A 23,350-nucleotide genomic window follows, 5' to 3' on the forward strand; every position below is an offset into this window, starting at 1 on the left:
TTCTGTCTGAACGAAAATCGACGAGATGAATGAGGGTAATGGTTGGGTAAGGTGGCTTGGAAGATGACGAAAGCAAAAGAAGAGTTATACATAAAACAGAGTAATGGTCATAAATAGGGAACCAGAAAAGCGTGAAAGGAAAAGGACAGGGATGTGATAGGTTGGAATAAACAGAGGAGAACCGACGAGAGGCTGGGAGAAAAATATTAGACACCTTATGAACAAGAAAAGGCTCCGGCCTGATATAAACAGAATGCCGATGGTGAAGGAAGGCATGGAGGATGGTGTCGAGAAAAGGAAGATACAGTAACAGTGTAGGAGGAAGTGATGAGAAGGGAAAGATCACTTGAAAACTATCTAACGCAAAGAATATGGAGAAAATGGAATTAGAATGAACGGGTGTGGAGAGGATGAAAACAAGGAAGGAGAAATACGGACTAGGGAATTAGGTAAGTATTGGGGAAATTGAGAAGGGTAAAGGCACGCAGAGAGGATAGACTAATCGGGAAAATGTTACTGATGAGAGAGGAATAATGAGTTGATGTACAGTTGCAAAGAATCTTTGAAGAAACCAGAAAGGAGGAGAGGACTCTGTGGTCGTCTTGAAGTGTCGATGGACAGTGAGAGAAGGTCGCTCACACATTCATGGTTACTGAAGCAGTGGTGAAGATCTAGGTTAAATGAAACAAATGACATAAGTCCTGTTCAATGGAAACAATTTCTACGTAGTTAACACTTTACAGGCCAGGAGCTCCGGTACACTGATAAAAGTCGCCTAGCGTAAGCGATTTTTTTTTTTTTTTTCAAGTGACCACGATTTTTTTTTTCGACAAGGCGCTCATCGACACAATTTTTAACCCCTTCCCGGGCAGAGGTCCCTCCAACTTGAATCAAACCTTCTGGCGCTAGCCACAACAAAACCCTTTAAGTGATCATAATAGGTCCTTTGCGTAGAACGGAGTTCGACAAGCGGTATCAAACGCAGTCACGTTACACACTTTTTGGGTCGAACTGTTTTGGTTTCCGAGTCTCCAGATCTTCAAGAACGACCGGCCTGTCCGGATATAAATCTTTGACTGATCCTATGATAACAACGTGTGTGTGTGTGTGTGTGGTGTATAGTATGGAGGTCATATACTTCATAAGAATCTTGTCCTGTAGGGGCTAACAAACAAGCAGGAACCGTTAAGATTTCTGGCTAGACACACGATGCTAATGCAGCAGATACCAGATAGGAAGCGGCTTGTTGCCACCCTAGGTGATGATGTTCTTTGCAACCCACCAAATGACAGCATCACTGTAGCCCTGAGCCCCTGTACTCAAGAAGAAGCTGACACAAGAATGCTGCTACACAATGCCGAAGCTGTCAGTCAAGGCTACCTGAAGATTGTCATACGGACAGTCGACACAGATGTGGTGGTACTCTCAGTCGCTGCGATGTCTAGGCTACACTTAGATACCTGTCCGCGAAATGGCAGCTTCTTTTGATCCTGAAAGAGCCATCGGTCTGCCTATGTTCTATGCTTACACGGGATGTGACATTGTTTCATCCTTTGCTACGAGAGGGAAGAAGCTGGTATGGCTGACCTGGAAAGAATTTGATGAAGCAACAGCCACTTTTCGTATCCTGGACCATATGCTCCTGGAGAGAGAAGCTATGAACATATTGGAGCGCTTCACCATCTTATTGTATGACCGAACCAATGACATAGACAACATTGAAGAAGTGCACCGGTATCTCTTCACTAAGAGGGGCATGTCAATGGAATGTCTACCACCAACAGAAGCAGCACTAGTGCAGCATGCCAAGAGGGTAGTCTATCAGGGTGATCACATCTGGGGACAAGCCTTCAATGCCACTCCTGCCCTACTATCTCATGGAAAGTGGGGTTGGACAGATCCACCAGAATGGAAACCTGTAGGAGAGAGGCCAAACGCAGAAAAAAAAAAAATATATATATATATATATTTATATGTATATATATACATATATATATATGTATATATATATACACATATATATATATATACATATATATATATATATATTGGATCCCATACTCTGCGTTTGGCCTCTCTCCTACAGTGTTGTTGCAGTCGTTGCTGCTTTTACTCATCTGTTCGTAGAATGGAAACCACTATGGATTACCCTTCCTGAAACCAGCATTTTCTCTCGACAGCTACCATGCTGTGGATGTAAAAAAGACTGCAGAGGTCATTGCAAACGTAACAAGGCAGACTTGAGGTGTACTGCTTTCTGTCAGTGTGGGGGTGATTGCGCTGTCTAACCAGTGACACCTGTGTGTGTTGAATGCATGGTTGAATAAATTACCCTGAGTTAAATCATATATGTGTGTTACTGCATAGGCGGATTTGAGGGGGGTCGTTAGCCTCCCCCCACCAGGAGCTATACTGGCGCCTCTAAGTGGCAAAATAATGGGATAAAGTCTTGATATATCTGATAAATTCAAAGCTTCTATAGCGCTCCCGTTTTGTTTGCCCCCCCATCCCAGGACAGCTATCTAGATCCGCCTATGTGTTACTGAGCAACTCTCTTAGATACATTTCATTACTACAATACACGGTTTATAAATATGAAAGCTTTAAACCACTTGAATCATGTAATGTTGAAGGTAGTGTCCAGATTTATCAATCCTATAATGTTTACTGGTGACCATTTTGAAAAATGGCTGCCATACGCTTCCTGGGTAGGTTTCGAGATATCCCCATATATGAAAATCGTACACATACACACACACACATATACACGTACATATATATATATATATCTATATATATTTATATACATATACCAATGGCTATTTCCCCCCTTACAAGGGAGGTAGCCAGATAAATTAATAAATAAAATAAATAAATAACAAAGGCATAAAATCTACCACCCATTCCATCCCCACATCGCTCCAATTCACCCCCCTCCCTCCCTCTCATCTTGGCTCCTCCTGGATGACAGGTCATCCCATCTTGCCCACTGCCCTGGGTCAGAAGCAGTGTAGCAAGACACAGCATATCTACAGCAAGGCCGCTTCATTTAATCGGCGACCCCTCTCTCTGCCCAGTCATGCAAAAAATAGAAGATTCAGAGAAATCCCTTTGGGCTGCATCAAAGTATGATTCACACATACTCTCTCGCCCCCCTCCCCCACTGTACCACCAATTATGACGTCAAACAACAAAAAATAGGCCGTAACATAGAGAGGATTCGTTGAAAAAAGAGAGGAAATTTTTAAATGTGTTTGAGATGAAGTGTCTGAGAAGTATGGTAGAGGGTTAGAAGGTTGGATAGAGTGAGAAACGAGGAGGAGAGCGGGAGTGGAAAAGGAGATGGCTGATGAAAGATTATTGGAATGCTTTGGGCACATGGAAAGAATGAGTGATGAAAGATTAGTAAAAGAGGTGTGGAAGGCAGAGGTGGATGGAGTGAACTTGAGGGGACGACCGAGGATGAGATGGATGGGGTGAAGGGGGCGTTGAGCAAGAGGGGAATGTCTGTTGTGCAAGGAAGGAAGAAGGCAGGAGATAGGTATGAATGAAGAGTGACTGTGTATAAATGATACAGTTATGCAAAGAAGGAAGAGGCGGAGAATGGGGTGCTTATGTGCGAATGAAATTTTGATGTAGCTCGAAGGGATTTCTCCGTTTTTTCTTGTTCTGCATGAGGGGGGGGGGTCGCCGGTTAAGTAAAGCGGCCTTGCTGTGGATGTACTGTGTCTTGTTACATTGCTTCTGGCCAAGGGCAGTGGGCGGGATACAGGGATGACCCGTCATCATCCATGAGAAGCTAAGATGGGGGGGGGGAGGGTCGTGGATGGGAGTGGAATGGGTGAGAATAGGTATATGCCTTTGACTTGGCTACCTCCCGTATAAAGGGGAAAAACTCTTGGTATATATATATATATATATATATATATATATATATATATATATAATATGGCGTAACATAGGAATCGTAAAAAAGAAAGCTGCTTGTGGAGACATGCAATAGCAGCCGTCACTCATCTTGCCTGAGATAAATATTAAAGGATAAGCACTCAGCATATGTACCACATTGCATAAATGTATGGTAAATCACATCCAGAAACTAAAACTATTATGTATTTATTTGCATCATTAATTGAAGATATCAAGCTGCTTTTTGTCTCTACTTTGCCCCAACACCCATCGTCTGAAAACTTGTCGCCAGCCATCTTCCGTTGATGACGTAAATCAATGAATTGTCGACCATGGTGGATTCGACACAAACGATATATTTCTAGGAGAGCGATAATGAAAAAAACTAATTCGAGTGAAACTGACTGGTCAGAATCGGTTTCTCTCACCTGGGTCGCGAGGGTATGTGCGAGCCCACATACAGGGTACATTAGCGACGGTAGTTACTCCGGTTCAGACCCTGAACATGGTGATGACGACGACTTAAAAAATATAAAATAAAAATAAATAATAATAATAATAATAATAACAATAATGATAATAATGATAATGATTATAAGAAAAAGGACTCGTTTATTGAGCGACGTTTCGTGATTCATATGCCCGACGCCAAGGTTCCTTTCTGAGATGAATCTGCCATTTCATGTCTTGCTTGTTATGGACAACACTCCTGCCCCATCTTCCAAGTCTAGAAGATGACCTCCTTGATAAATCTCAATTCATGAAGATCCAGTTCCTGCCTCCCAACACCACTCCTTTACTCCAGAACCAGCAGGTCATCTCACTGAAGCGTTCTTCGAGCGTCGTTTTGAGGTGACCGAGACTAACCTCACTCTCAGAGAGTTTTGGAATGACCACTTCCACATCATTGCCTGCCTCAAGACGGTCGACAAGGCATGTGAGGGGGTCACCAAGAGAACCTTTATTTTGGCTTGAAGGGAGTTTTGGTTGGATAACGTTGTCGAACGCGACTTTGAGGGGTTTGAGTCAATGCCTGTGAAGCCTGTAGTTGATGAGATTATGTGTTTGTAGAAGAGCATAGACAGGAGCTGACCACCAAAGAGTTTATGGAGTTGCATTATTTTTCACAGCAAGAAGTTGTGGAGGTGATTTTGTCTGGGGCGAAGCATGGGAAACTGTTTCATTGTACATCGAGAGGTATCACCCTAAGGCAGTGGCTATGTGCCCTACAAATTTGTTTAATAATAATGCTGTGTTGCCTTTTTCCCAAATTTTGAAGTGTAGACAAAAATAAATGTGTCTGGACAGATTTTTGGTGAAAAAGGATTCTAAAGAGAGTTGTGCCAATGTTTCTAAAAAGATTTAAAGTTAGTCAGTCAAAACTATTATGGCAGCAAGTGAAGAGGAATAATCTCCTTCACCTCCATAATCCTCCCCCCATCCCGTCTCTGTCTCCCTTGTACCAGGAGCTACCTTATTTTCATAAATTGGAACAGTATTTATATTCTTATTTTATTTTACTAATTATCTATTCATTCCTAGGTTCATTTACTGTATATTACAATATTTTTATTTTATGCATTAAAAAAAATAGGTATTACAAATTATTTTTGGGTATTTTTTCTTAAGCATGGGACATATTATCATATTTTACATTGATTCCTTTGGGAAAAATAGCTTCACTTAATGAGTGTTTTGCATTATGAGTAGAATTTGGGAACAAATTATGCTCATTGTGGTTCCAATGTATTTCTCAATGAAAGCAAAGAGTCAATTTTTTTTTTTTCACGTAGACATTTTAGCTATTGGCTTGCAAAATAATTAAACAGATTTTAAAATTTGTATTTAATGTCCCTATTGCCAAAAGAAAATGGGAAAATATTTCATATTTTGTTTACTCTAATGAAAAAAATTGTCGCCTTTATGTTCACTCCTTCCACACCTCTTTTACTAGTCTTCCTTCACTAAATCTTTCCAGTGTTCAAGCCATCCCAATACTCTTTCATCAACCCTATCTCCCAGCTCCCTTTCCACCCCCGTTCTCCTCCTTATTTCTCACTCTATCCAGCCTAGTAGCCCCTTATCATACTTCTCAGGCACTTCATCTCAAACACATTCAAACTTCTCTCTTCCTCTCTTATTTTCCATGTTTCTGCCCCATATAGTGCTGTCGGCACAACCACTCCTTCATACAATCTCCTCTTACCATCCATTCCCAAATGTCTACTTCTCATTACACTTTTTAATCCCCCTGGTGCTCTCAATCTACATTCTACCTCTACCTCCACTCCTTCCTTTCCTGCCACATTTGCACCCAAATATCTAAAACTATCCACTTCCTCCAATCTCTCTCAATACTCACTTCCAGTCTGCTGCCACTTTCCCCCATTGTACATCTCATCACCTTACTATTAACCACATTTATCTTTAACTTCCTTCTTCCACATACCTTCCCAAACTCTGTCACTACCTCAATCCCTCCTCTGATCATACTACAAGTGTAGTGTCATCAAACAACAACTGGCTTATCTTCCACTTTTCTCCATTTTCTTTAACCATCTCCAATCCTCGATCCATTACACTGGTCAACAAAATTTACTAAAATACCTGTCCTGCAAGCAAAAGGAGGTGAACTTGATTGAATTTTTTCTGCTGATTTCAAATATGTTTTCAGAATTTTTCTATCAGGAATGTTTTCCTGTGATAGCATATTAAATTTTAAACAATTGTAACTAATGAGGCTGATATTTCAATGAAACTTACCTTTAAAATGTAGAAATGTATGATTTTCGAGTGCATTTTGCTTCTGGGAGATCCCTTTTTAGTGTCCAACAGTAATCAGCCAACACTAAAGAGATCCACTTCCCTTGATACCGGGTTTCTATGTTCAGAATGTCTTGGTGAAACCTCTCACCATGCTTGTCACCGACAGCACCAAGATTTGCAGGGAAAAAGTCCAAGTGAGAGTCTAGAAAGTGGATTTTTAGGTTCACATTGCATCCCAAGGCCTTGTAGGATGTCAGTAGCTCTTTTAAGATTTCAGAATAGTTATTTGCTTTATGATTTCCCAAAATCCCTATGATATTTCCCAAAAACTCTACGCAAACTTTCTTAAAGGACAACCAAGCACCTTTTTCAAGATCATTTAGCTCTTCATCAAAATTTTGGTCTCTCATCAGTTTCCTAATCTGTTGTCCAACAAAAATACCTTCTTTGATTTTTGTGTCACTTTAGAAAACTTATTTTTCAAATAAATGAATTATATGAATCCCTTGCCAGTTCTATCCATACCTTTAACAATTTTTTTCATTATCCCTAGCTTAATATGCAAAGGAGGCAGATAAGTTTTCTCTGAATCAACAAGAGGAGGATTGACAACATTTTTCTCTCCTGGGGTCATAGATTGTTTCTGCCACACATTTTTTTTTTCCATAATGATTATTCTTATCCTGACTGTCCCACTCACAGAGTAAGCAACAAAACTTTGTGTAACCCAGGTGCATTCCAAGTCAAAGTGCCACGACCTTTAGGTCACCACAGATATTCCATTTACAGTGCTCGACAAAAGTTCGCGGCGCCTCAGCGAATCTAAACAAAAATGTAATTAATCATTATATTTATTGGATTTTTACTCACCTAATACTTGGTTGGGAGTCCTTTGCGCTTTAACACAGCCTCAAGACGACGTGGAAGTGAAGCAGCTAGGTTGTGGAGGGTTGTAGGCTCAAAATTATCCCAGATTTCCTGAATGGCTGCCTCGAGCTTGGGTGTAGAGCTGACGTCTTTGCCTTGTAACCTCTTCTTTATAATGTGCCACAAATTTTCAATTGGGTTCAAATCAGGGCTATTACCTGGCCAGTCCTTTATAAAGTTCACTTCACAGTCGTTGAGCCAAGTAGTGATGGATTTAGCAGTGTGGCAGGGGGCACCGTCCTGCTGAAAAACTGTGGCACCTGTTTTTTCAAATGATTCAGGTAAATTTTCACACAGAAGCTCCAAGTACACGTTTTGGTTCACTTTTAAGTTCTTGGGTAACACTACTAATGACCCCAAGCCCTTGCCGCTGAAACAGCCCCACACCATTAAAGTATCAGGGAATTTGACAGTACCCTTGACGTACCGAGGGTCAAGCGGGTCACTTCCATGTCGCCAGTACACCTTTGCACCACGGTTACAGGTGACACTGAAGGTGGCCTCGTCAGACCACAAAACGTCAAGCCAGTCGTCCTCAGTCCAGTGAGAGTATTTCTTGGCAAATTCAATCCTTCTGGCTTTCTGCTTCTTGGTGACAATTGGCTTAGCAACAGGCTGGTGACTCACGTACCCAAGCTCATGCACCCTTCGTGACAGTCCTCACAGACACCTCACCAAACACCCCAGGGTTCTGTTCCTTCACTACCCTTGCTGTCTTACGAAGAGATGCCTCTAGAGTTCGTTTTATGATGGTATCTGCCCTTGTAGAAGTCTTTCTAGGGCGTCCTGAGCGTGGTTTGTGAGCAGGCAAAATGTCATCTGGCAAATCTCTTGCACGTGCACACCACTTCCTCACTGTAGACTTTGCACAGCTTAACTGTTCACTTATTTCCTTCGTTTTCTTGCCTGATTCACGTAGAGCAATGATCTGGGCTATTAACTGCTTGCTTCTATAAGCTGCATCGGCCATGGTAAGGTCACAGGATTGGAGCTACCAAAAAAAAATGTACCGCAGACACTCTCTCACAATGACAGCCACGTGGCAACTGAGTGGTGTTGTCTGGCATATCTTCGTAAGACTGGACTGAGGACAACTGGCTTGACGTTTTGTGGTCTGACGAGGCCACCTTCAGTGTCACCTGTAACCGTGGTGCAAAGGTGTACCGGCGACATGGAAGTGACCCGCTTGACCCTCGGTACGTCAAGGGTACTGTCAAATTCCCTGATACTTTAATGGTGTGGGGCTGTTTCAGCGGCAAGGGCTTGGGGTCATTAGTAGTGTTACCCAAGAACTTAAAAGTGAACCAAAACGTGTACTTGGAGCTTCTGTGTGAAAATTTACCTGAATCATTTGAAAAAACAGGTGCCACAGTTTTTCAGCAGGACGGTGCCCCCTGCCACACTGCTAAATCCATCACTACTTGGCTCAACGACTGTGAAGTGAACTTTATAAAGGACTGGCCAGGTAATAGCCCTGATTTGAACCCAATTGAAAATTTGTGGCACATTATAAAGAAGAGGTTACAAGGCAAAGACGTCAGCTCTATACCCAAGCTCGAGGCAGCCATTCAGGAAATCTGGGATAATTTTGAGCCTACAACCCTCCACAACCTAGCTGCTTCACTTCCACGTCGTCTTGAGGCTGTGTTAAAGCGCAAAGGACTCCCAACCAAGTATTAGGTGAGTAAAAATCCAATAAATATAATGATTAATTACATTTTTGTGCATTTTTGTTTAGATTCGCTGAGGCGCCGCGAACTTTTGTCGAGCACTGTATCATCATACTTAACTTTTTGTAATAGAAGCTTCAGACTCTCATATGTTTCCTTTATATTAGCTGAATGGGCCAGAGGAACAGAAGCAAACTTATTTCCATTGTGGAGCCAAACAGCTTTCAGGCTCACTTTGAAGAGTCAGTAAACAAGTGCCACTCATTCCTGTCATATTCGTGGTTAACTTCCTCCATAACAGAATATACATCATTGCAAAACACCACACCATCCTCAAGTGAGAAAAACTGTTCAAAATTATAGTGTTGCTTATGATAAAAACTAACTTTGGATCCTTTCTGGAAAAGATTCTAGCCCTTTAACCTGGAAGTATGAAGTTCAGATTGCTTTTTAGACAAGTTTAAATTCTGCACAAGATCATTCAGATCTCCCCAACTCAATAAATGTGGTTCACTTCAAGAACATATTGGTTGAAAATGCATGTTTTCCATTTCTTTTTCCATAACCTCCTCACTTGACTTATCATCACTTAATTCCATTTGTTTTGGAGGGTCAGGTACAGGAAAGTTTTGACTGAGAGGTACTGGTCTCACAGCAGATGATAAATTATGATATTTTACAATATGCTTGGATGTTGATGTTATCCCTTTTATATTTATAACGCAGAAGTAGCAATCTGAAGTATGATCTTTTGCTTCTCTCCAAACAATAGGGATGGGAAGAGAGATATGGAGTTAACCTTGCCCATGCAGTGAGAAGCCTGACCCAGGTTACATAACACACACGAGGGGCCCAGCTTTTATCTTGGTCCCTTCACTTTGTAGCCAAAATAATGTTCATAACATTTTTTAAACAACGGTGTGAAACACCGTCTTTGTGACTTAAATGTCAATATACCAAAAATAAAGCAAAAATTGTCTAGGTGGTTTATACAGTTTCTTGGCATTGTGAAGGTGAATGGCAGGTACACTACTGTACAATATAACAAACTTATTGCCACACAAATGCGCACTGCACCTCACACCAACACTTCAAACACGGTACTGTTACATGTATAACAATCTCACACAGTGTTGCCAACTGCTTGACTGAAAGTTATCCCATGTAACACACATAATGTGTAGGTGATAGAAAAAATTGGACATTATTTTTGGATTCTGCATGCAAAAATATACAATATACAGCTACTGTTTTCCTTAGGACAAATTCTTTGTTGACCAGTGTTACCCTTGCATTTACCTCTCACTACCCCCATCCATGTATACATTGAACAGCCAAGGCCAAATGTGCTGTAACATATAATGATTTGGGATGTGAATTTTCTTCAGCTGAATAAATTCAGCTAGCAGTAACTAGAATATATACATATACAAAGTGGTGGTACTTCTAAAAATGCTAATACTTGATTCCTTAAAGTATGTAATGTGAAAGTTTACACTTGAAGGCACTTGGCTCTTGCAAAAACTGTCCCCTGTATTCCATGTACTTAGTCAGAGTAAGCTGCAGTCACCAATCACTCTTCAATTAGAAACCAGACTAAAGTAGTGCAAAGGAAGATAAAATACTAATTGGTGATGTTGGTGTTGAAGGGACGACCAAGGATGAGATGGATGGATAAGGTGAAAGGGGCTTTGAGCGTGGGGGGAATGTCTGTTGAGCTGAAAAGGGCAGTGGATAGGGGTGACTGGAGAATGGTTGTGTATGGTGATGTTTTCATGCAGCTTAAAGGGATTTTTCTCTGTCTTCTCTATTTTCTGCATGAAGGCACAAGGAGAGAGGGTTGCCATGTAAATGAAGCAGTCCCGCTGTGGATGTTCTGTGTCTTGCTGCATTACTTGACCTGGGCAGTGAGCAGGAGACAGGGATGACCCTTCATCCATGAGGAGCTAAGATGAAAGGGAACCAATGGGTAGTGGATGGGAGTGGGTGCATGCCTTGATTGGTTACCTCCCTTATATAGGGGAAGAGGCCCTTGGTACATATACAGTTATAGACTGTAGTTTATAAGTGCTTCTATCCTTGTGGACAATCTCACATCCCAGTAGTATGTTACATTATATTTCATGTTTTGGTCTAATTTAATGAGGGTGTTTATAATTTGGTGAAGGGGTTCCTGAAAGAAGTTGTGAAGAGATGCTATAGCTATTGTTGAAGAGTCATTATTCAAAGGGGTAGATGGCAGACTAGGTGGTTGTTGCATGATATTGTGTAAATTGGATATTTTTGTGTTGTGTGCCATATTGCAAGGGAATCTTGACATTGGTAAAGACGAGGGTTGTCATTTCCCGAGAAGAGGTGGCTATGCATAAGGTTGGTATGTCTTTTCTTAGTGTACTAGTGCTGCTTTAAAACATTAGTTATATTGATGTGGTTTGTTGGATGTGTTACTAGCATATTTGCCAAGAGTTTAGTATTCTTCATAGGACTGGGCAGTAGTCCCATGTATCACGAGGAATAACTCTCTGTAGCACTAATTTTACTTAACTGCTCCAGTAAGTAAATATATTTCTATTTCTTTTATATCGGTTCATCACTCAGAAGTATTTTCTTTTCAAGTAATTTAGTGCACATATGAAAACTAAACTAAATGCTTTTCTGATAATTGGTGTTTTAATGCAAAAGAAAATTTGAGTGTTACAAGTACAACTACATTGGTATAAACAATGAAATTAGAAATTGTGATAGTTACAATATATATTTAGCAACTTTCACATAATTCATGCCACTACACTCATTATAATTTGGCGATTCGTTCCGAGGGGCTGCTTTCATCACTGCTAAAATTGGCTTAAGGATAACAAGCACACTTATAGAGTTGTTTGAATTTCTTTCTCCACTTGTGCTCTGTATTCCTCAAAGCCACCTTCCATACAAATGACTTTCTTGTTTCCGCAAACCCAGAGTTCCGTGCACACCATTCGGATCAGTCGTTCATCGTGAGACACCAAAACAACACCACCCTGTGAAGTAAAAACAAATACATAAACCAGACTGAAAAAATCCATAATAGCTTATAGACACAAGTTTAATCATGGATAAAACATTTATGGAAATTAAATAAAAAACTACACCAGAAAAAAAAAGGTTTATGAATACACCCTAGAGAGAATTAGGAAATATTAGTAAGTATTAGGTTGTAGCTGGGAGATCATATTGGATATTGCAAACTTGGGAGTGAAATTGTTTGAGGCAGTATATGAATTCCACTGATAAACTTCTAATTTATAATATAAATCAGAAAATACTCTCAGCCTCAGGGTTTCTTTTAAGGTTCCCCAAGACAGGAGCTGTCCACAAGCCACAATGACTGTGCTAACTTACAACAGTGTTTAAGAACAATAACCACCTTCATCAACTTACATTTCTGTTAGTCCTAATATCACAGCTCTTAACTCCAGAATATTATTACAATTTTTTTCTAATTATCAGTGTTATACACCATTTATCATACATGCCTTTGTTTATTCATATTCTGGCTTGCTACAGAAAGATCCTTATCACCAGAAGAGTCATTCCAACAAACTTTACCTTAAAGCTGTTGATTGCATTGCCGAGAGCTTCTATAGTTTCGATATCCAAATGATTGGTAGGTTCATCAAGAATAAAGAAGTTTGGATTGCCCATACACATAAGAGCAAAGGCCACACGACTCTTTTGTCCTCCTGAGAGACTGGCTATCTGCTGGAGTGCCAAGTCACCACTGACACCAAAAGATCCCAGTTGTCTACGGTATTCTTCTACTGACTTTCCTGGATAGGATGAAAAGGCATTGGTTATATGCTAAGAGAGTTATGATAAAAAGGTATTGGTTAAAAGCTGTGTGTGTGTGTGAGAGAGAGAGAGAGAGAGAGAGAGGAGGGGGAGAGGTTAAAAATATTACATTTGAATTTCTATTTGTACATTTAACCACTCCAGTACAAGTCAAATTCTTGTACGCAGCATTGGCTGCCATATGTATGATGCATCACACTACTTGCATTATGAAATATAAAGTCAATGCTGTATTACTTGTTCTCCTTTACTCTAAGTAGTAATAAATACAAAAAACGTGATAAAGCCAGTTCACAGAATCTGTGGATAACTCATATACAACTACAACACACACACATATATATATATACATACATACATATACCAAGGCTTTTTCCCCCTTACAAGGGAAGTAGCCAAACAGAAAAAGGCATAAAACCATTTCCACCCATTCCATCCCTAAATACACTCCACCACCCTCATATCTTAGCACCTCCTGATATAATCAAGACGCTGGTGCTGGCATCCTCATGTACCAACTTGCACCTCATGATCCCTACCTAGGCATGATTGTACTGCAGTGGTTAACTTCTTATGTCTTGGGTGGCACTTATCATTTTGCTCTGGTTGTCAGTAAACCAAGCATTCTAGACTCGTCTCTCTCCTCTTTACTATATCCAAACTGATAGAAAAATTATTCCTAGAAAGAATTAACGCAAATATACTTTGTCAAATCAAGATAAATTCAAAGTGTGTCTAATGAGCACAATCAATCAATCTGTTGCTGCAATTCTCTCTTGCAAAAAAGACCCATGGTCCCTAGGAAGACAGCCATGGATACTAATTCAGTCTAAAAGTCACTCAGTGAAGAGGTTTTGTATTTACCTAGTTGCATTATACGGGAAGAGAATTATGCTCGTAGTGACCCGTGTTTGTATCTTTCAGCATCTAGTTTGTTCTTAAATTCTTGAATATTTTTTGCACATACTGTTGCCTCATCCAATTTGTTCTAGATATCTACCACTCTGTGTGGGAAACTATTCTTTTTCTGATCTCTCATGTTTGGGCTCCCTTATATTCAAAGTCTTTGCTCCATACAATGTTGTGGGCACAATTACCACTTCATATAGTTTTCTCTCTGCATCCATCCCCCAGATACCTATTTCTCATGATGCCTGAATATACACAGATGGAACATAACAGAGGCTCAGACAAAAACAGAAGGCCTCCCTTCAGCAATCATCAATGACACTGCTTATCCTAGACATCCATGAATCAAAGAAACAGCCAGCAGTCAAACTGAATGGCCAACTCCTTCCATTACACAAGTCTTAAAATCCTGGGCCTAACTTTTGATACTCTCACATCCTGAAGCCCATACATCATGATTTTATGTGAAAATCAAAATGAAAATCAATCAATCAATCAACTCACTGCTCCTGGTCTCTTCTGTAGAAAACCTGCAGTCTTCAGGTAAATGGCAATGGACTCCGTGTGTGTCCACAAGGTAATCAGGGAAGATATTGTGTTGCTGTATAAGGATTGTTTGTGTGAGGCATTGTACTATTCTGTGTCCTTTGTGTGGTGGTTGCATCTGAGGCAGTTACAATGTGTGGCCAGACCTACTCTGTGCTGGTCATGTTTCAATGGTAGATGGTGTCCTGAATCCAAGGGTACAAGTGTGGTTGTTACATGATGATTTTTTTTTTTTTTTTTTTTGAGTAGTATGCTGCTGGTGTATTTCATTTTTATCTATATTATTTTCTTAAGGAAATTAGTGGGAGAGTTTGAGGTGTGTGAAAGAAGGAAGTTGATGATAAATGTAGGTAAAAGTAAGGAGATGAGATGTACAAGGGGAGAAAGTGGCAGCAGACTGGAAATGAGTATTATGGGAGAGAGACTGGAGGAAGTGGATATTTTTAGATACTTGGGTGTGAATGTGGTGGGAAAGGGAGGATTGGAGGTGGAGGAAGAAAATAGATTGAGAGCAGCAAGTACATGTGTCTCCACTACAATTTTTCTTTTTTTGGAACCACTTCTATTTGGTCATCTCCTACCCTAGCATTAAGATCTCCCAATACCACAATGACATTTCTCCCTAAACCCTCTATGCACTAATCTAATTCTATCCAAAAAGCCTCCCTTTCCTCTACACTCTTCTCACTATCAAGCCCATATGCACTTACAAAAACCCACATCTCCCTTCCCAGTTTCACCTTCATCCACATTAACTTTGACGAAACCTTCTTCCACTCTACCACATGTTTACCTATCTCTTCACTTACTAATATAGCCACCCCTTCTCTCCCTCATCCTCTCTTCACTCCTGACACCCTCCCAAACTCAAACTTGCCCCTCCCTTTCAATTCAATTTCACTCAATGCCAACACATCCATCTTTCTTCTCACCAACCTATTACCTATCTCTTCCCTTTTACTTTCATCTGTACCACATCCACACACAAAAAACCCAAACCTTAGGGTTCTGGTTGGAAAACTCCTCTCAGTCCCTCTTATGCCTTTGCTTTTTTTAGGAATGTCCCTTTTGGGGCTACAGAGAGTAGGATGCCTAGTCCTATCCCAGTCCTGTTTTTGTTGTCTTTTACGATTTAAGTGGGAACACTTGGTGGCAGTATTCTCCTCCCTACCACAGAGTTTGTCAAGAAAAGGAAATGAATATTAAAAGAAGTGGTACAGGGCACTATTAAGATTGGGGGGACAGTCGCAGTATAATAAAGTGTCATCATTTTTCTATGAATAGAGATTTCCTCTATCAAAGACAAAATGATATGTGGCTCTGGTCTGTAGGGGTCCCCCATATGTACCATGAAGTATCAGCTGCATTCTACTGAGCAGCTTTTAACCCCACACTAACATGCAGCCAATACCTCAGACGGGGTATTAATGATATGTAATTAGAATCTTACAAACATATTACAGCCTTCTCCCTATTATAAGGAGCATTGCTGAATTAAAACATACATTATCCCAAACCCATCAAAATCCACTCATCAACCCTCCCATCTTGGCATCTTGTGTATCTCCCACCACACTGCTTGGGTCAAGGGCAATGCAGCAAGACAGTGCCTCCACAGCAGGGGCTGACAGCCAGAATTGATTTGCCCTAACTGCTATGGTCACTCACCCCTAATTCACCCTAAAATTTTAAAGAGCAGACATGAACAAGCTTTCAGGCAATGTTACTCCTTCATCCATACACTGGAATCAGTCACTTATTGCCAAAACTTCCCCTGGCTTGAATTTTTTTTAAAGCTATGACATTTTATTTTCTATGGTTTAATGTCACAGACTCCCTCCTATCGGAAGCCTAGGATGGTGCCCCTCACAGAGGGCTTTGTAGCATGGAACTTGAACCATGCTCTTGGTTCAACTTTGCCGGTGGCAGGATTCAAACTGGCATCCTCTCAACATTTGCTGCAAGTAATGACACCCTAACCAGCTCAGCCAGCTATGATAATACTTTGCATCAAAACTATAGATTGTCACACCCCACTTTTGCTGTACAGAGGAAGCCAACTAGTGCTTACCTGGGTATTTGTGCTGCAGAAGTTCCACTGGACTGAGTCTCATGTCCATTTGATCAACATGGTGTTGTGTGAAATAGCCAATTCTAAGTGATCTGCAAGAAATCCAATACAGAAAGATATGGATCACTGTAATGCAAATAATCATGATGTCTACCTTTCTATTACCCTATAAAAACTTTTCAACTTGCATATTTCAAACAGGTAATTACATACAAGAATAGAGTAGAACTAGGAGTGGAGGAATGGGGATGGTTCAAGGAGGCTGTCATAAGGTGTGCAAAGATGGTGTATGGAACAAGGAGGACGGGAGGAAATAGAAGGAAGGGTAGTGAGTGGTGGGATGAGGAAGCAAAGGAAGTTGTAGAAGAGAAGAAGCGAGCTTTCACAGATTGGTTACAAAATAGGATGAGGGAATCATATGAGAGGTACAAAGAAAAGAGAAGTAAAGCAGAAGATAAAGGATCCAAAGAGGAGAGCAGATGGGGTAAAACTATGACAAATTTTTTAAGGTAATGAAAAAATGTTTTGGAAAGAAACTAAGAGAGGAAGATTAGGCATATGAAGTAGAGAAGAAAAGATAAAAAGTGCAGATGGAGAGATGATACTGGAAGAGGAGGTACCTTCACAAACTCCATTGCCAACTCCCCTAATCCCTCCTCTGACCCTGCCACAAGTGCAGCATTGCCAGCAAACAACTGTCTCATTTCCCATCCCTCTCCACCATCTTCAACCATCTCCAGTCCCCTGCCCACTCCCCTCTCCTCCACCTCCCACACCACCCCATCCATGTACAAATTGAACAGCCATGGCGACACGACACATCCCTGATGCAGTCCCACCCCCACCTCACCACTCCCTTCCTCCACTTCCCATTCTGACACAGGTTCCTACTCTCTCTCTCAAAAAAAAAAAAAAAAAAAAAAAAAAATATATATATATATATATATATATATATATATATATATATGCGTAAGTAACCACTAGGAAAAGTAAACTAACGAAACAGAGCGCTTTCGTATAATTACATCTTCAGTGCAGATACAAAGAAGGAATTATTACCTTCTTTGTATCTGCACTGAAGATGTAATTATACGAAAGCGCTGTGCTTCGTTAGTTTACTTTTCCTAGTGGTTACTTACGCATTTGTGAACACACGCTCCTAGTGTTTTTATTGCATATATGTGTATATATATATATATATATATATATATATATATGTGTATATATATAATATATATATATATATATATCCTGACTCCCCCCAACAGCTCTCCACTTATCCCATACTAGTCCAGGGGCATAATTTACCCTGACTTTGGGAACCACTATTCTAGATCCTTGCCTCAGGTTTACTCCATTTCTACCTTTCAGTTTCTTTGTCATTCTTCATTCACTCTTTTTGTATGATCAAAACACCTCAGCACTCTTTGGTCTGCCCTATCTGTTTTATTACAGCACCTCTCCTCTGCCTCAATTCATTTCCCACTTGTAAACTTGAAAGATGTATAATATTTCTCAAACACTTATCCCCATTACATTCTATCTGTTCCTTTTGACCTCTATTGTGCTGCAAGCCTCTAGTGTATACCATACCTTCATAAATGGTATTAAATTCCATATAGAAATAACAAACTTGAAAATTACCTAAGCCTGACAAAGTTTAGCTATACACTTAAAGAATAACAATGGTTTTAGATCATTATCCCACCTGTGGCAGAAACGGTTGCCTTTGGTTGGGGGATTTTCTCCGAGAAGAATCTTCAGAAGTGTTGTCTTTCCAGTTCCATTTTCTCCTACCTGCAAATTGTTAAATAAATCATATATCAAAAAGCTTATCTTTAATACCTGTTAGTAAAATAATTGCCCTTCTTATTCACTATATTCCCATATAATACATGCAACTAGTTATACCAAATTCTATAGGATTTTGGAAAAGAGCTCTCATTACAAAATTGGGCAACATATCACAGTAAATATGACTTCATGTCACAGTCTTATTGGAATGGTGTTTGTGAAAAACATAATATACTTATGGATATATACAAGCTGTATATAATAAATTTCTAGAATTTTTCCTTCAAAATACCTGGTAAGGCAAAACCTTTTCTAATTTTCTTCTCATCAAGTTTGATAGCTCAGACAAAGCACTTTGATATTCCACAATCACCCTACACTTGTTACTTTTCAAATTTTGCATACCAAACAAATCCTGGCATCCATGGGAGCATTCAGGTTCACATTGTCAAAAATAGTCTTCCCTTCCACATAAAAGAAGGAAACTTCGTCTAACTGCAAAATCGGCGGAGATAACTTCTCAACTTCAGGGAACTTCAAAACAACTTGGGTCTCCTTCTCCACAGGCTTCAGCTCAGGACTGAAAGAGTAAACCAGCACTTTGAACCTACATGACCAGATTTTATTTCAAAATAAATTGACAATCAATTAAATTGTATGTCAAATGTTACATACATATCAAAAGGCCTTTCCCCCCTTACAATGAGGGTGGCAAAGTCAAAGCATACACACACCCCAAGCCCGTCTAAAAATTATTCATTGCCCCTTCCATCTTAGGAACTTCATCCATGGAGGGGTATCTTTGTCCCACAATGCACCACTCAGGTCAAAGGCAAAGTAGTGAGGCATTGCCTACACAACAGGGGCTCACAACTGGATCTAATTTACTCTCACAGCTTCATCATAAAGTGGCCACTCAAAATATTTTTGAAACAGACATGAACATCCCTTTGTGCTATTACTTGTTTATCCATTTACAACCATTCCCTATACATTCTTATGTCTTCCACCCTCTTCCTAGACTTTCCTCTTGCATCCAATGCCTCTTTTACCCCTTCCATTCACTTCATTCTTGGGCTTTCTCTCAAAATATCACTCCATCCACTTGTGGTTTCCACATTCATTTTAGTAATCTTTCTCACTCATTTGTTCCACATGGCAAAACCACCTCAGCACTCCAATCTACCCTATCCATCGGCTCTATCTCCACCCTTGTTCTTTGCCTTATCATCATATTTCTCATTCTATCTGTCCTTATTACATTAACATAGGTTTTCAAATCCATTCATGCTTTCTGCTTCCTTCAAATTCTAAGTCTCTGCTCAATACAAAGCTGTGTACAATCACTGGCTCATATAACTTTCTCTTTGTATTCCTCTCCAGATACCCATTTCTGTTATTTTCATTCCCTCCAGAAACCTATTTGCCAGGGACTGATGACAGATATTTGCATGACGGACACCAGGATTTGAAGATGGGTGGCAGACACTGCCACACTGGTTGACAGGGCTGCCCTCAAAACAGTCCTTAAAATATTGAATACATGTAACCATGATGTCAGTAACCTATTACGGGGTTACAAAACATAATGAAATAAAAGAAATTTGCACTACTTACAGTTTTTCTAACATCTTGATTTTAGATTGTACTAGTGATGCTCTGCTTGCATTGTAACGGAACTTATCGATGAAAGTTTGCACATGAGCTCGGAAGGCCATTTGTGATTCATATTCACGCTGCTGATTCAACATCCGTTCTGATCGCGTGTTGGCAAAAGCGTCATAATTTCCTCTGCAAAAAAGAATATTCAGAACACATTTATTCCAAATCAATATAAATTTGAATCAAACATAAAATACAGTACTACCTCTCATTAACGGACTAAAAGGGGGGTAACGGTGTCTGTTGGTGTGAATAATCCGTTGATTTGGAGTGGTTTTTGGGTGGCATAGTGATTGCACGCACTAAACAACAGCACCAAAAACACTGAAAACACAGCGAAAACACCGCAAACACGGCTAATTAATGTCCGTTAATGAGAGGTCAATCTGTACATACATCCACATACCAAAAGGCCTTTCCCCTCTTACATGGGGAATAGCTGAGTCAGGGCCTACAACCACCCACCCATACAAAAAACCAATTCATTGTCCCTCTCATTAGAAAAATAAAAATTTAGAGTTTTGTAATACATACTTTAACTTTCAATCCAAAGTGATTATGTATTATGTGGACCTTCTGCCTAAAGGCAGGCCAATTACAAATAATTGGTAGCTGATGGATTTCAACATGGGTCTGTATCATAGAATGACTGAAAACTATCTGGCAGTAAAAAAACAACTGAAAATGACGAGAAGAAGGGTAGAGAGAAATGAAGGATGGAGGGAGGGCAGGAAGAAGGAGAGAGGGAAACTGTGAGAGAGAGAGAGAGAGAGAGAGAGAGAGAGAGAGAGAGAGAGGAAGAGAGAGAGAGGAAGAGAGAGGTGAAAGGGATAGGAGAGAGAGAGAGGATAGAAAGAGAGGAAAGAAAGAGAGGTGAGAGAGAGAAAGATAGGAGAGAAAGGAGAAAGAGAGGGGAAACAGAGAGAGAGAGAGAGAGAGAGAGAGAGAGAGAGAGAGAGAGAGAGGGGAGAGAGAGAGAGAGAGGGGAGAGAGGAGAGAGAGAGGAAGATGGGGGGAGAGATGGAGAGAGAGGGGGGGAGTGGGGAGAGAAGAGAGAGAAGAGAGTCCAACAAAGAGGCACAACTGCAATGCATCAATTCTTGATTTACCTGTAGCAGTCTATACTCTGAGCATGAAGATGTAGGACATCTGTGGGTACGATGTTTAGGAAGTGTCGGTCGTGGGACACTACAAGTAGAGTAGAAGCCCACGTGAGCAAATAGTTTTCCAACCAGATGATGGCCTTCATGTCCAACATGTTCGTCGGCTCATCAAGTAAGAGGAGGTCGGGTCTGTTGTCAAATAATGCCATTTGTCAAATCTTCCTGGTACATGTTATCAACATTTCCTATACATATGCTTTTGGTTATATGCTTCATAAAATATATAGAAAATACATATTTCATACTCTATACAGAAGATATATATTTCACTCTATAGTTTATCTATTCTATATCTGTTGTCAAATAATGCCATTTGTCAAATCTTCCTGTTACATGTTATCAACATTTCCTACATGTGCTTTTGTTTATATGCTTCATAAAATATATAGAAAATACATATTTCATACTCTATACAGAAGATATATATTTCACTCCACACTTTATCTATTCTATCCATATAACTGCAGAAATAGAGAAAGGTGTCTTGTGTACACCGATATGTGGCAGAAAGCAGTAATACAGTGGCAGACCTCCCACCCCACCCCCCGCATTTAATAAAACACTTTAGGGAGAATAATTGGAAGGATATTAAACACATCATTGAGGGTAAATCTTTAAGAATGTAAGATTAAGTATTACTTTTGTCCAATATTGTGAAAGAAACTAAATCAAGGGAGAACATACATACATACATATACCAAGGCTTTTTCCCCTTGCAAGGGGGTAGCCAAAAAGAAAACATGAGGGGACGTCCTAGGATGAGGTGGATGGATGGGGTGAAGGGGACTTTGGGAAAGAGGGGAATGTCTGTTGAGGAAGGATGGGAGAGGACAGAAGACAGGGGTGAATGGAGAATGGTTGTATATGGATGATGTTGTGATTGCATGAGGTAGAATGGGCGGGTGGATGGGGGGTGAGGTAGTATGTGTGAGCAAAATTTGACGCAGCCCGAAGGGATTTCTCCCCGTCCTCTCATTTTATGCAATGGGGGGACGGAGAGGGGGGGTCGCCAATTTAATGAAGCGGCCTTGCTGTGGATGTGCTGTGTCTTGCGACACTGCTTCTGACCCAGAGCAGTGGACAAGGTGCAGGGATGACCCGTCATTCAGGAGGTGCTAAGATAAGAGGGAGGGTGGAGGGGTGTGGAGTGTATTCAGGGATGGAATGGGTGGGAATGATTTTATGCCTTTTTCTTTTTGGCTAAGGGAGAACATATACTTGAATATATATTCAAAACCATCCCATTGTATTCATGCTACAGAGTACATCTGTTTAAAAGTATCATCTATATTTACAAAATTCAGGTTAGCCCCCTCCCCCCCAAAAAAAAGGAGGTAGCCAAAAAAAAAGGCAAACACCCATTTCACTCTATCTCTACAACAAGGGCTTTTCCCCCCTTATAAAGGAGGTAGCCGAGTCAAAAGGCAAGCAACACCCACTCCCACCCACTTATATCTGCAAGGGGATAAATGAGTATTTCCATCTGCAGCAAATTCTTTTAAGCATAAAATCTTCTACAATTACATATGAACATGATCAATCAATAAACAGTACTCCAGGTTTCTCTAGCATGAGAACCATGGCACCTAGATAACTGGCAGTGGTCACTGGACTGGCTCATGTCATTCTCAAAAGAAATATTGTATTGCCCGGGAATAGCTACTAGGGGTCAATGATAAAGATGAGATGTTCAATGTTCTCTGTGTGATGGTTGCACCTGGGGCAGTTTGATTCTGTGGCCAGGTCTATTCTGAGTATGCTAGCATTGTTCTTGCTTCTCTTGGGGGTATTTGGTGGAGTAACGAGTTTGGTGGTTTATCTTGAAGAGCTTGTTTTGTGATCTGAGTGTGGATGTGTTTTTATATGGATGTATCATGTGGTACAGGTGATGGAGTATTGTATACAATTGAATAGTATGTTTCTGTGATGTAATGAGATGGGTGAGTAGGGTTCAAGGCTTTTGCATGTAAATGCATTCTCATAGTCTGCATATGATGTCCCATGCAGAAAAACCTTGGTTTCTGTTTGCACATATCCTACTGGAGTGGTTTTGGTATATCCAATTATTACTCTCACTGTTCATCTAACAAAAAGCACACTGG

At 40.3% G+C, this 23,350-nt stretch overlaps 1 protein-coding gene across 1 annotated transcript in view; it reads right to left on the reverse strand.

The window, feature by feature from the left end:
• Positions 1-11,923: 11,923 nt before the first annotated feature.
• LOC143032451 (ATP-binding cassette sub-family F member 3) overlaps positions 11,924-23,350 on the reverse strand; it is a 41,543-nt gene continuing 30,116 nt past the window's right edge. Inside the window, exons 9-15 of the mRNA XM_076197257.1 lie at positions 21,195-21,377; positions 20,041-20,214; positions 18,829-19,003; positions 18,338-18,426; positions 16,630-16,721; positions 12,861-13,081; positions 11,924-12,292 (exon numbers count right to left, since the gene is read on the reverse strand). Of these exons, the coding sequence (XP_076053372.1) occupies positions 12,140-12,292; positions 12,861-13,081; positions 16,630-16,721; positions 18,338-18,426; positions 18,829-19,003; positions 20,041-20,214; positions 21,195-21,377 (1,087 nt within the window). The 3' untranslated portion in view covers positions 11,924-12,139. The remainder of the gene's footprint in view (positions 12,293-12,860; positions 13,082-16,629; positions 16,722-18,337; positions 18,427-18,828; positions 19,004-20,040; positions 20,215-21,194; positions 21,378-23,350) is intronic.

Source organism: Oratosquilla oratoria, chromosome 13 (genome assembly GCF_046742065.1).
Source record: "Oratosquilla oratoria isolate Oo_2021 chromosome 13, ASM4674206v1, whole genome shotgun sequence".
Lineage (NCBI taxonomy): Eukaryota > Metazoa > Arthropoda > Malacostraca > Stomatopoda > Squillidae > Oratosquilla > Oratosquilla oratoria.